This window comes from Rhyacophila brunnea, unplaced genomic scaffold, assembly GCF_057557595.1.
Source record: "Rhyacophila brunnea isolate RB1 unplaced genomic scaffold, BYU_Rbru_1.0 scaffold_4, whole genome shotgun sequence".
Classification (NCBI taxonomy): domain Eukaryota; kingdom Metazoa; phylum Arthropoda; class Insecta; order Trichoptera; family Rhyacophilidae; genus Rhyacophila; species Rhyacophila brunnea.
Window position 1 is genome coordinate 14,719,528 of NW_028233068.1, and position 13,928 is coordinate 14,733,455.

Below are 13,928 nucleotides of genomic sequence, written 5' to 3' on the forward strand. Positions count from 1 at the left end.
GTCCATAGATGCTATGGATGCAGCGCATGCCTTAATTATTTGTGGTGTGATAATTGCTATTTCACAGTATCGTTTTCATACGGCGGTGCAAACAGTTTCCCATTATTTTAATATTGCGTTGTCAACTTTTAATTTCATTAGGAACTAATGGCAACAACATTACTTTAAGTAATTTGTTTTGATAATCTGACATTCAGTATTATTTTTTTTTACCATATCTGATCCCAATAATATCATATTATGGGCCTCCACAGAAAGTGGAGGTTTGTATTAACAGATTTTTGTTTTTTACGAGAAATACCTATTAAGTCCATACTCTGACTACAAACACAAATTGAAAAACAATATGTGTATTTGCCAGACCCAAGATTCGAACTTGGAACTCACGACATTATAAGCCGCTCGGCCATCATTCAGTATAGATATAATGAATATCAAAATTTGAGTGTAGCCATATGCTTTTGAAAAGCATACTTGGATCTATCTCAAAAGACATCGCACGCCATTGGAATTTATATATTGCAACAATTTTTAAAGTAATTTTTCAATACATTTAATTCGATGTTTCGTAAATCCGTCATTAGATGGTCATAATATCACTACATTTCCCCGTTAAAATATAAGTATATACTTCGAAATAATATTTAGATACCTACGTATAGTTTTATTTATGAAAAAATCAATTCATTATATTTTTCATATTGAGTGAATTTGGTATTATTGTAAATTAAGAAATATTTAATTAATTCTTTCCATATTGAATACTATATTCAATTGTACTCATTATATTATTTACTATACCTAATGTAAAATATAATTTAATGATTGTGACAATAATTATTGCAAAATTAACATCCATACTTAGTTTCAAAATAACGTATTTATGTAATACTTAAAAAAATTATTGACACTCCTGAGATTTTCACCTCTTTATTAATTACTTTTCATTCTTCAATCCTAGTTGATAGATAATATTTAACAAGACAATGACAAAATTCAACTTATCTGAGTACATACAATTTTTAGAATAGACATTTGCTGAAAATTAGTAATAATGCTTCAGTTTAAATAATAAAAATAATATTATATATATATTATGACTTCTGCAGGCTTATTCTATCAAGCACATCTACCACCTACGTTCACACAATGACAAATAAATGAGCATGCAGGTGTTAAAAATTCCGCTTTAACATAAACAATAGAATAAGCCCCCTGTCCATTACATTGTAAGTGTAGTTTATAATAACTTAGTATATGAATACAATGGAAGAAATCCTAATGTCTAATTACAATATAATATCATTTAATTATTTTAGTTGGTATTGTAAGAAAGGGTAGTATTTTTGGTCTAGGCGGGATGCGTTCGGTGGTTATTGGTTGTGGCGGGAATCCCATTTCGCTCAGCGATGGCAGCCGTTTTCTTTAATTTTCGATATTTCCCTGAAAACAGAATAATAATAACTATAATAAAAAAGTTACGGTCGTGATTTGAGTTACCCCATCAACACCCGTCATATATATGTATGCAGCCGCGATTTGTAGTCAGTAACGAAATCCTGATTTCATTTAATTATGACTGAATGTTGTGAATGCATATAAAATTATTTTGAATGTACCTAGGTAGTAAACACCTTAAAGAATTAGGCCAAAATTGGCTTCTGATCGTCTTATAATAAGGAGTTAGCTGCGAAGCAGACATATTATATTAATATTATGTTTTTATGGCGATATAACATATTACAAATCGAATTAATAGGCATTTCCATTTAGGTATCAAATTATAGCTAACTTTGTAGATCAATGACCGCGACAATAATCTTTGTATATCTGTTCTCACTTAGTTAGTTAATAGCCTAATTATTACATAATTATAAGTTGATAATATAATAATCAGTACGTCATACGATAAAAAGAGAATTATTCGATTGTAAGTTTTCGACCGAAGCACATCGCTCTGTGCTGTGATTCGCATTATTGTAACAATTGTACACATGTACTTACGCAATTTAAATAAACAAACACCCTTCATAAACACGACAACGACTTCTCATCTCTCCTCGTCACACACGCCATTGGCCCTCACATCGACGACCCCTACATTTTATTTAAATATTGTTATAAATGTCCAAAATTAATTTAAAACTATCAAACATTTCACATGGTCCCACAATTCTGAGAAAGCGGGCCTCAGATATAAGAAGCAGTACTATATCACAGTGTGTACTGGGAACAGAAATAATAAACAGTCGTACCTACAGACCTTTCACCGGGAAACCGTGAACAATGTATAGATTCAAAATATAAAACCACGTAAATAATAATATGAAACAGTTGAAATGAGATTATACGAATTCCTGGCACCTTCTCATGTTGTGCTTATCGCCTACCGAGCCATTCCATAATCCTCAGTAGGATTCAGTAACTTTTGTGTAAAAACGGCTTTGATATTTTAAATTATTTTTTGTTCTATTATGTAGATATATCTAATTTAATTTTTTATCTATGGACCGGTATCAGGCCATCAATCGTCTCTTGAATATTATCATTCATATTCATCTAAATGGGTTTCTTACAATTAATATGTTAAAGAAAACATTCTTATAATATAAATGAAAGTGAAGACAGAATAAAAAACAGCTCTTTAACCCACTCATATTATTTTTCATACAAGCTGGGTGATTTTTTGAGCTGTTTGGAATGCACAGAAATATGGCATTCTTATGATAAACCGGAACTTGCTTCAGCAATTTTGATATGATATCTACAGTAGAAGAAGGGTTTCTTCAATATCTTTGTTTTTGTGATAATATGTCACTAAACTTACTAGCAACTTTGACCATTATGGTTGCCCACCAAATAGACCAACCCCATCCAACCAGACAGAAGAGTACAGTGAAGAGTTGACCAACACCAACTATCACGTCGATCACGAAGGCACCTTGAACAAAAAAAACAAAGTTATGTTAAGTATTGAAGTATGAGAGGACTGTAGTCTTGCTTTAAATATAAATCCTGGCGGGTTTTTAAGTTAAGTAGGTAACTAGATTGGAATATCAGAGAACCTTAATATTAACTATTGAATTAGGTACGTTAAGATGCATTAAATTATCATTTTTACGCATAATACCCAGATCAAACAGCTTGATCTATAACTAAAGGGTGTCGTGGTTTTTTTGTATTTGCTAACGATTTCACAACGTGTTTAGTGTGGGTGAATGGATATCATTAAAAATAATATTTTATACGTTATTTCTATGCTTAAAACTCATGTGCAATCCATATTATGATACGCATTATTCCTACACTCCGGCAGTCGTAGCATAGTCTGTTTTGGCAAAAAAGTTTATAGATTGATCTTCCATAAAACGGTGAAGATAATTGAAGGTGGGGAGTTTCAAATCCTAGTAAAACACGCCCTCCAAAGCACACCTGCACGAGGCACTACGTTTGACATACCACACCCTTACTTACGAGTCCGTATTTTCCTCTAAAAGGTGTCAACTAGTCCAGCTGCTTTCACAGTTAGTGTCCATGGGACTTATTTTCTTATGTTATTAAGTCCATTTGGCAGTTTTATAAAGACAAACGTTTTTCTGTCAAGATCACACCCCATTTTTTTTAAAAGACTTAATGTCCGTTGTGGGTTTTGGCTGCATCCCGATGAAGTCTCTTTTTAATGAAAAATAGTTGTTAGTTATTAGCTCATTGAGAAATCACGTGAATTGGCCAAACATGGAATGTCAACCCACGACTTCTGGAAGCAGACGTTTTTTCACTACTTCACCGTGGATGCTACACAGTAATATCATCATCGGCCTGGATCTATCTTCTGGACCCCTTCCAAGCTAATTCCGGTTATTTCAATCCTATACGTTGCATTTTTTTAACACTAAAATAGGCCATGAGGCACTATGACAGTACTTAAAATAGAAATGAAACAATCAAAACCGCCCAGACTTTGAGAAAATCACATAAATATATCGTGACCTCACAGGGATCCAACCCTGAGCCCCCGGATGAAAGGCCAGCATTTAACGCACTGGACAACGAGGGCCGCTATGCTATTCTGTCGATCCACTGGTCTATAGGTCTACCATTCGGTAAACAGTAAAATAGTATTTATAAACTTATCATTTACCTATTCTCTGTCTATATCCATCATACACGCCAAATCGAGGACGTCCAAAACATAAGCAGAATAGTCCACTGCAAACGGTTCCTGCAAATATATAGATAGATATTAGCTACTTATTACAACAGACAGATACCTAAAAATGATAATAATTGAAAATGCCCCACTGAGGCGGACGATATCGGTCCTAATATATTAATTAAAGTGGAATAAGTACTATAAAAAAATGCGTTTTATTAAATAAAAACAACAATACAATGCAGTTCCACCACAGGTTAACAGTTAACAAAATAAAAGAAATTAAAGAAGCCAGTACGGCAAAACTTACTGTCTTGTATAAGAAATATGTTGAAGATGATAATAATTCTTGATCTATACATAATTTTGAAAAACACTTCTGAGAAAATATATTATAACCAATAGAAAATTAAAAAAAGTATGACACCCGGCAGGAATCGAACCTGCATCTCTTGGGTTTGCCCCGTCCGCACATTGTCCACTATGCTACTAGGTGACATACTAATTACGACAAATTTTAATTATTGGCCTTTTAATACCTGCTCATCAGCGCTCTTCAAAATCAAGCTACTATTGGAAAATCGGTTTTTGTTTATTAAATCAAAGTAGGTACCTACTACTTCAATTACTAACCGACGTCACGGATCTCTCCAATATGTTATGATGTAACTTACTCGAACTTGCTAATAATTTTTAATGAACTATTTCTTTTATTCAACGAATAATTCACGAGACTTTAAGAATGTACCATTCTAATTATTGAACATACATAACGTACATAGCATTATTTATGTTCAATAATTAGAATGGTACATTCTTAAAATCTTGTGAATTATTCGTTGAATAAAAGAAATAATTAATTAAAAAAGATAATCATTTTATTATATTTTAAGGTAAAGGATTACTTTTTTTATTTAGTCAAATTATCTGGTCCTCAGTTTAGTATATATGGACACCACACTCCTCCAATAATCACTGTCACTCGTTAATCTTCTTGTTTTTTCCCAGGTCATACAAGGATTCCGTAGCACCACTATATTATACACTCTCTGGATTGTATTCAGTGACCTTCCACGATTAATTATTACTTAGCGATGTTTAATTAACTCACCTAGTCCAGGTATCAGGAGGTTGCAAACGAAGCATATCCAAGCCAGTGGCACAGGAAGGGCGGGTATTGCGCCTCTCAAGTGACTGGTGTGCTCCACCAGTGATGCATCCAGTTTTGGACGTTTGTCCTGCTTTAATGAATAATTTACTTACGTTTACTTTATGTTCTATTATGAAAAATTAACTTATCTAGTGAACCTCATTTTTCAGTATTATTTTGGCTATTTTTTTATACATCTGCTAACTTCGCTAACACGTATTTCTTTTACGTATCAGATTTTTGGTACATGCGGTAGGTTTATTAACAATGATTTGAGTTACCCTGTGCCCACCATTCCATGAGGCTATAAATGCATGACATCCCTAGGCAAAGTGCCACCCTTAGGAAAACTTAGAATACCGTCCATTTTTAGTTGTAGTCTCAAATTGTATGCAAATAAAAATTGTTATGTATCTACTTACCTACCAATTTTGACAAACATACCAACAAAAATATTTTAATATAATAACAAACACAATATTATCTACTGAAGCTTAAAACATTTCATAAAATTGATATCAAGTCGGCGTGGTCAATCTACTATAACTTCTAAAATTTGACGTCCCGTAGGGGTAGACAGGTCATGCGTTGCTTAAACACAGCACATTATAAAGGGCTGCAAATGAAGTAACGAATACGAATATTATATTTTTTGAGAGCAGTGGCTGTTTTCCATAAATTAAGCGATGATATTGTCTCTTCATTATATAGTGTCGATATCATAGTTTAAAAAATAATCGAACCATAAAAAATCCTGACAACATAACCATTCTTGCATTGTAATCATACATATTGTTATCCAAATACACATATATATGTATGCGATATTCGTACACGATAGATTACTAATAAAATACTTCTGTCCATGGATAAAAAAATCACAGTGTTGAGAGAATAAACTTAATATAGGCAGTGACGTCCCGTGGGGGTAGGCAGATTGAGCGTCGCTTGGGGGCGGTTACTCGAAGGGCGACAAATCGAGGAAAATCATTTGGAATATATAGAAATAGCTACATAAACTTAGTAATAATGAAAATATCTTTCCATTAAAAAAAATCAGCTCACTGGTTTTATCGGGTTCACGATAACTAGTTTACTTCCGTTGCCCTTCAACGTCCTTGGTGACCAGAAACCAGAGACCACACTTGCAGATTTGCGATTAGTCTGATATTTTGTTGGTAATGTATCCATACAACACATTTCTTAGATATTGGACTCATGAAAGGATGATAAAAATAATGTTTTTAAAAAATGAGGCGGCATTTTGGCGCTGCCTAGGGGCAGCATTTTATCTACGGACGTCACTGAATATAGGTACACATCTGTGATAATAATCAATCCTTTTTTTATTGGATTTCAATGTTTTGAGTGAATCGTTTGCCTCATTTATTATGTAATGTATACAGCATCATTTTCATTTAATTTACTATTTATTAACTACATGTTTTGAAATAATTATGTTCTTAATTATTAGATGCCAAACACGTAGAATAAAAATATATTTTGCTTACTTCCAAAGGCACAGCCTGTGATAAGCTTCTCTTCTTGCTGAATAGGCTGGTTCTACGAGACGCCGCGGCGGCTGCAGCCCCGGATGCTCCGCAGCAGCAAATTCTTCGCCACCATCTATCAAAAAACACAACCATTGCAATTCAAAGAGCGGGAAAATATCTATAAAATTTCGATTTTAGAATGTTTTCAAAAGTGCCAAATGTTTCTCAGCCAAAAAGACATTGAAATGTAGTTACAGACCTGAAAACTTATCTAAAGAATGGATGGGGGAACCACTGTCGAAAACTACCCAATCAAGACAAGCAACTAGACAGAATCTGACATTCGAATGACGTTTTCAAAATGGCGTCCGTATGGTAGTTCGTAGTTCCATTTTTAACCGTTCTTTAGATAAGTTTGTAGGACTGTAGTTACCTATTTATGGTGTTTGATTATGTAGGTCTTCAGCGTACCAAACATGGTTTAGTAACAATCATTCGGCAACTGTGACAAAGACTATTTTTGGCAGTGTAGTCAGTGAAAAAATGTACACGACTATACAAATAAAAACTTTTTTTTTAAATGCATTGCTCTCTTGCAAAGTTGCAAATTATTACTAACGTCCTTTGGCTTAGCACTGGCAATATTATCTAATAATACACACAGTTTTTTAGTCACCAGTCTCAGCACTTTTTGTGAGAGTTCTAGTTAAATGATAATATACTTGCATACGATCCAAACCACCAATTATGCTCGAGATTCTCCTCCAGTCGTTCCTGGATTACCAATAAAGATCCTGTCACATTCTTGATTTGATAGGTCTTGGTTTTCCTGTTTCTCTGCTACCGTTTTGTTTCTCCAAGCTGCCCCGAGAGACATAGCGAAAGAACTGAAGACTTCACCGCATACATGGTTGACAGCCTGTTTTTCATTATTAGTTTTTCAGAGACACCGGCAGATCAGGGGATCCTGACCTAAAGCCGCCCATAAACACTACATCTCAAAAACTTTTCTGCTGGTTTTATGGTTAATGTTTCCGCTACATAAAAACGTCGGGTCTAGGACGATTTGGCACCGGACAACTGGACGCCACGGAATTCGAAAATCAATAGACGTTAGGTACTTATAGGTACATTAAAAAAATATTAAATATTATTATTTATATTTCAATGATAATATAATGATTTAATAGTTGGTGAGAATGTAAATATGCAGACGTAAACAATGATTTAATTGTGCATATGTTTAAGTTCCAACGAAAGAAGGAGTTTTTTTATTTTATATAAAGCCTTAGGCATGGTAATTCTCAATCCGCGATAAAGAATACATTATGTTAAGAGTAAAATTAATTCAAACTACTAAGTAGTAGATAGAAACTGATTAAAATACCTCGTCTACGACTTGTCCGACCAATTGTCCGGAGGCCAGTCGTCCCATTCCCAAAACGTCTCTTTTTCCATACACAATAAATATAATTTAAAAATATATTTATATTCTTTTAAAACGTCTGTCCATTCTGTATCTAAAGGTGTCCTAACACGTGCACAGATTTACAGTAGGTAAATAGTCAAATTTATCGTTTAAAAAAATATATAATTAGATTTTTGCTCACTTTGTAGGCTGCGGTGTACTCAAAATGCTATCTCTCCTGTCCGCCCACTCTCTCCTCCGCCGCTCCTCATAGCCCCTGCCACAGCAGCAAGCCAGGGGCTTTTTCCAGGCGGGGGTGTTGGCTCCCGACATCATCGTGACGTTTGAATCGCGAACCTTATTCCCGCCAGAACAGCAGGCTGACCGCCACCTATTTTGAACGCCACGACAGAATTAATAATGTATAATATACATGCGCAGTTTTAACTAGTAGGCACAGATTCGATTAATAAATAGAATTCCGATAGGCTATACCCCAATACACTACATTTTGACGCAGAAGTTTGAATGTGTGAGTGTCCTGCGAAAATTAACCACACATTATAGACATGCAATAGTGTGTGTTGCAACCTTCAAAATACACCAATATTGAATGAGCGTCAGTGCATAAACCTAGAGCAGTTGTCAGAACGAAGGACAAGAGTATTTTTGATGTGACGTGTTTAAGTTTATCTCATATTTTTCGACACTGGAGATCGGTTGCGTGTTACTCCACACCCGATAGATATTTCAGTTGCCATTATTTCTGAGTTCTTTGTTAATAGCGATAAGAGCGTCTGCCTGAGAGCGAGTGGGTTGTGGGTTTGAATACCGTGGTTGGCTCAAATTCACAATATTCTGTTGTCTTTTCTGTGTATTTGATTCAAAGCATAGAGCCAGTTGCGTATAACTAATGCACTCAAAAAATCTCTTAAGATCTCTACTCTGTGGTGAAATACATGCTTTACTGATGAGCAAAAATTGTAATTAACATTTTTTATAATATTGTATTTTTTGTATTTCCTCTAAAATATTTTCCTATCAAATCTCATAAGAATGCGTTGAACTAATTTCGTATCGTTAACTTACTAATTAAAAAGCTGAAGACCGAAGTGCATAAAGTAACCAATCGACTTCAAAGTTTCATCGTCGATCATAACTTCAACATACTCCAATATTTTATAAAAAGATCTAGTTTTTAAATGATACTTATATGATATTATTTTCTACGCCAAGATAAATATTGCCATTTTTATGTTTATTATGACTGTAGTGTTTGAAGTACGAGTCAGCCCAAAACATTCAAATTAGATACATATATGAAAATAGCTAATGACAATACTGTATATTTCATAGAATGTAACCTAATATTTGGAATAAAAATGCTTATATCAGCTTTACACGGTTGAACCTTTCTTCACATATAAATTTAAGTAAGTCGCGAGTGTGAACTTGACTAATAATAAATATTCATGATTAATGCATATTGTAGTGATGTGAAAACTGACCCAAGTTTTTCATAATATATCACATCTTGCGCCCTTTCAATAAAATTATCGACATTATGTTTCGTTTTATTTTCATTCGACGAGCGGCTTAAGTGTCGGCCTATAAAGTCGTGGGTCCCAGATTCGAATCCTGGGTATGGCAAATACATATATTGTTTTTCAATTTGTGTTTAAGTCAGAGTATGGACTTAATAGGTTGAGCAAGTCGCTAACATCCATTTCTCGTAAAAACAAAATTCTATTGATACAAACCTCCATTTTGTGGAGACCCATATGATCTTTTTAGGATCGGAAATGGAAAATTATATATAAAATATTTGTTTTACTTTATACTTTTAATTCATGTTCATTCAAGTTTTCATGATGTAATATTATGTAATTATTTCGGAAAGTTTGTTGTGAATATAAAAGTAAAATCCCATAAATTATTATCCAATTGTAGAATCGATTCGAAGCCGTAGTTGGCCGTAGCATATCGCGATTGGCAAAATGCATATATCGCTAAAATTAGGATAGGTAAATATCTTTCTAAATCGTTGTTTCGATTTTCAAAGCCTATACGGCAGAAGAGGAAAATTACTGGAAAACATACCCTTCAAATAAAAAATAAATACTTATTTTTCCGACATATATTTTAGCTAATAGATTGATATGCACTTTAATTCCACGATAGATAATTTATTATACTATGCATTTCAACCTTCAATGAAATAATTAGTAAACCTAATAATTACAAACATAATTAAATGTAACATCTAAAATAAAAGCTTGCTAATAAAATCTAAAATAAAAGATGCTTTCACTCAGAGTCTAAACATTTCCCCCGTTATTCATTCTAGTTTAATTAATTAGGCATCAAATATGAAGAGACGAAAATTCACGAAAATATGGAAATAAGAAATATTTCAAAATATTTTTTTCGCACTGACACGGAATTTTGAACTAAGTATCAGCAATTTCTAAGAATTTATATTTGTAGCGTTGCAAAATAAGAAAATACAAACAAGGAAGTGCTTTCCATTAGTGTGCACATTGAAAAATATTGACTAACTAAAAAATAAATAAAACATATTTAAAAATAGAAATTGTAATTTCTAAATAAAAACAATTACAAGATAAAAAGTACTGTTTCTATAAAACGTTTTTAAATTTTCTGTTCAATTATTATGCTCAAATTTGTACTTGATAAGAAGTAAATAAAAAACAAACAAACAAAAAAATATAGAATACTGAAATGTCATTTTGATTTCCATAGTAACGCACGTATATATTAATAATTTCCTAGCAACCAATAATAGTGGATTGAATTACGGATTTCTTCCGAAATAACTTTTCATACAAAACAGAATTAACTGAAAAAGAATGCATTGGCATCGTGTTCCGATATATTCTAAAAACTTCAAATGTCTAGCTAGTCGGGAAGTTAGTTAAAAATCGATTGCAAGATTTGTACTGGATAAACAACCACCAGACAAATAAGAATACGAGCTAATAAAAATGTTGTAATAAGTAGGTACCTAAGTACTCAGTTATAAAAAAACAATTAGTAAATGATAAGCTGATGTATCGTCGGTATCTGATTACATACTCGAATAAGTGTGCAATTTCATACATTTTTCTTATTCTGGTCTTCTACCTAGTCTATCTATTGGGATCATGGGAAATTTTATTAGTGAAAATTTGAAACGGGAATGGGAGAATTCACCATCAAATGATCGAATGAAAAACATCAACATTTCTAAGATTTCGTCTTATTTACCCCATAAATATTGGAAAATCCATATCTTACACTTTTCCAATAAATTTTGTTTTCAAAAAAATGAAGTAAGCATAGAGCATAATTTTGTTTAGGTTAAAAAATATTAGTGTACATTTAAAATGTTAATTATGCACCTTTATTACAAAAACAAATATGTATGCTTTTACTTTTGTGATTATCACGTATAATGTGTTCGAAAACTAGTCGGGAACATTTTTTTTGGAAAGGAAATTAAGGAAACAAACAGTTACATATTGATTACAAAAATTTTAAATAAAATAATGAAAAGTTATTGCAACCAACAAAGTTTCCATGTATACATTATAATATAGTTAAGCCTAACAAGATAGAGCGTAAGAATAACATAAATATAAAGAAATTAAATAAGAAAATTATATGAGAAAAATGAGGAATAATAATGAATAAGTAAATTATATACAAAAAAGTAACATAAAAAAATGTATATATATATAAGTATATATATATATATTTATACAAAATTTTGGAGATAGCGCGTTTCAATGAAACAAGTGAATTATTAAAAGGATCAACGGTGGAGAAATACATATTATAATTTAAAGAGCGCCGAATAAAAGAGTTTTGTGCATAATTAGAATCGCTACAACTGACATGGTACAAAGTTTGGTTTCGCGTAAATCTGAATGGACAATAGAAACCCACCCTTTCGAGTAGGTTTGGCGAGTCAGCAAAACCATTGATAATTTTAAAAAGAAAATATTGATCAGATATAGAACGTTGACTTTCCAAAGATGGTACTATAAAAGTTGCAGTGGTCGAAATAGAATCAGATAAATCATAACAGTAGGCTTTAAAAATGACGTGCTTACGAAATCGCTTTTGTACCGCTTCGAGACGATTTATGTATGTAGTATCTAGCATAAGAAAACATTGCTTACCATGGTTTTTTCTCCATAAGCACGTTCCCTCGATTGGCCCCCATTGTGTTTTCACCAGCTGTCTTATCGGCTCCATAATTTGGACAGCAGAAGCAGCACATTTTCTGGAGTGGACTTGATTTCTCAGCTGCATGCTGCCGAAAAGTTGACGCCACAGTCTGCGACGTCAACGTGGAATCTCGCTTCTTGCTCACATTTTCGTCGATAAGGTTGACCTAATCGGAAATACATGCTTGTTAGTTAGCAGTAAATTTTATTTCATTCTGGTTTTCCCTTTTTTAGAAATTTTATTATCAAGAACGACTGAACTCCAATGAAAAAGATTTATTAATTTAAAATTATGTTATGTTGGAAATTACTATTATTGACAGATTAGATTATGACTGACAGATTTATTAACTAAGGAAATACAGCAAGACAAAGTTTTGCGCTCTATATTATTTTAAAATAATGCGTTATATGCTTCTAATGCAGAGAAAAATATATTTTCTAATAGTTGACAATTCAACTATAGAAACAACTTAACTTTTTGGAATCGCTATCAAATGCTGTCATACACAAACATCATAGTGTTCCCTCTATTATACAAGGGAAATCTCTTTTTATGTACCTAAATAGTAAAAATCTTCTTCGTCTTCTTCTTCGGCTATATCCGCCCCTTTGTTGCAGCATATGGACACCACGCTGCGCCTCCAAGAATACGTGTCGCTAGCCACTCTTCTTGCGTCGTTTCAGGTCATACCAGCACCCCGTAGCTCCGCCGGATACACTCTATAGATAGTATTTAGAAGCGTCCCAGGACGCTGGAATCCGATTGGCTTGAAGAACAGGCAAGCAAGGTTGAGGTTCTCTTCTGGCAGGTCCAACGTCGTCTCTTCACTCTCAGCGTGGTGAGAGGCTGCTCATGCATTTTCTTATCCACCGCACACTCAATATCCGTCGCAAAGCTCATTCAAAGCTCGTTCTCTAAGCTCAGTATTCAGAGTCTTCGTTAGGTACCATGATTCGCTACCGTAAAGCAGCACCATCAGAATGCATGCGACATTTGGTTTTGACTGACTACAGTTTTATTATGAGTCTTGGACACAGATAGTTGAATATTGTCCCAGCCATTCCCATTTGGATAGCAAGCTCTCTCTGCAAAATGCCATCTCCCGTGATGTGTACCCCCAGGTATTTGAAGCTGTCGACGCTCTCGATGTTTTGCCCGTCGCTAGTATAAATAATAAAAATAGATTTATATATAAAATAATATATTTTTTGCAGTTTTAATCTACCTCTGAAAGGTTGTGAGGCTTGCATCCGCAGCACGCCATCTTTCCTTTGATGCCATTCATCCATTTTCCGCATAATGTCGGCGGTTTCGCTGCAGCCGGTGGAACTGCAGAATTGGTTTCTTTCGGATCTCCTACAAGAGACGGTGGAACGGCTGGTGCTGGTTTACTGAAAATTAAATAATATAATACAAATTTAATAACAGTTCAATGTAATGCCATCTTAAGTATACAAACGACGCACGTGAAGTGTTATCATAACCATA

General features: G+C 33.6%; 1 protein-coding gene across 1 annotated transcript in view; it reads right to left on the reverse strand.

The window, feature by feature from the left end:
- Positions 1 to 916: 916 nt before the first annotated feature.
- Positions 917 to 13,928, reverse strand: part of stum (mechanosensory transduction mediator stumble) — a 144,994-nt gene continuing 131,982 nt past the window's right edge. Inside the window, exons 4-11 of the mRNA XM_085954006.1 lie at positions 13,666 to 13,831; positions 12,389 to 12,603; positions 8,407 to 8,595; positions 6,815 to 6,929; positions 5,265 to 5,394; positions 4,142 to 4,222; positions 2,828 to 2,941; positions 917 to 1,443 (exon numbers count right to left, since the gene is read on the reverse strand). Coding sequence (XP_085810132.1) covers positions 1,352 to 1,443; positions 2,828 to 2,941; positions 4,142 to 4,222; positions 5,265 to 5,394; positions 6,815 to 6,929; positions 8,407 to 8,595; positions 12,389 to 12,603; positions 13,666 to 13,831 — 1,102 coding nt within the window. The 3' untranslated portion in view covers positions 917 to 1,351. The remainder of the gene's footprint in view (positions 1,444 to 2,827; positions 2,942 to 4,141; positions 4,223 to 5,264; positions 5,395 to 6,814; positions 6,930 to 8,406; positions 8,596 to 12,388; positions 12,604 to 13,665; positions 13,832 to 13,928) is intronic.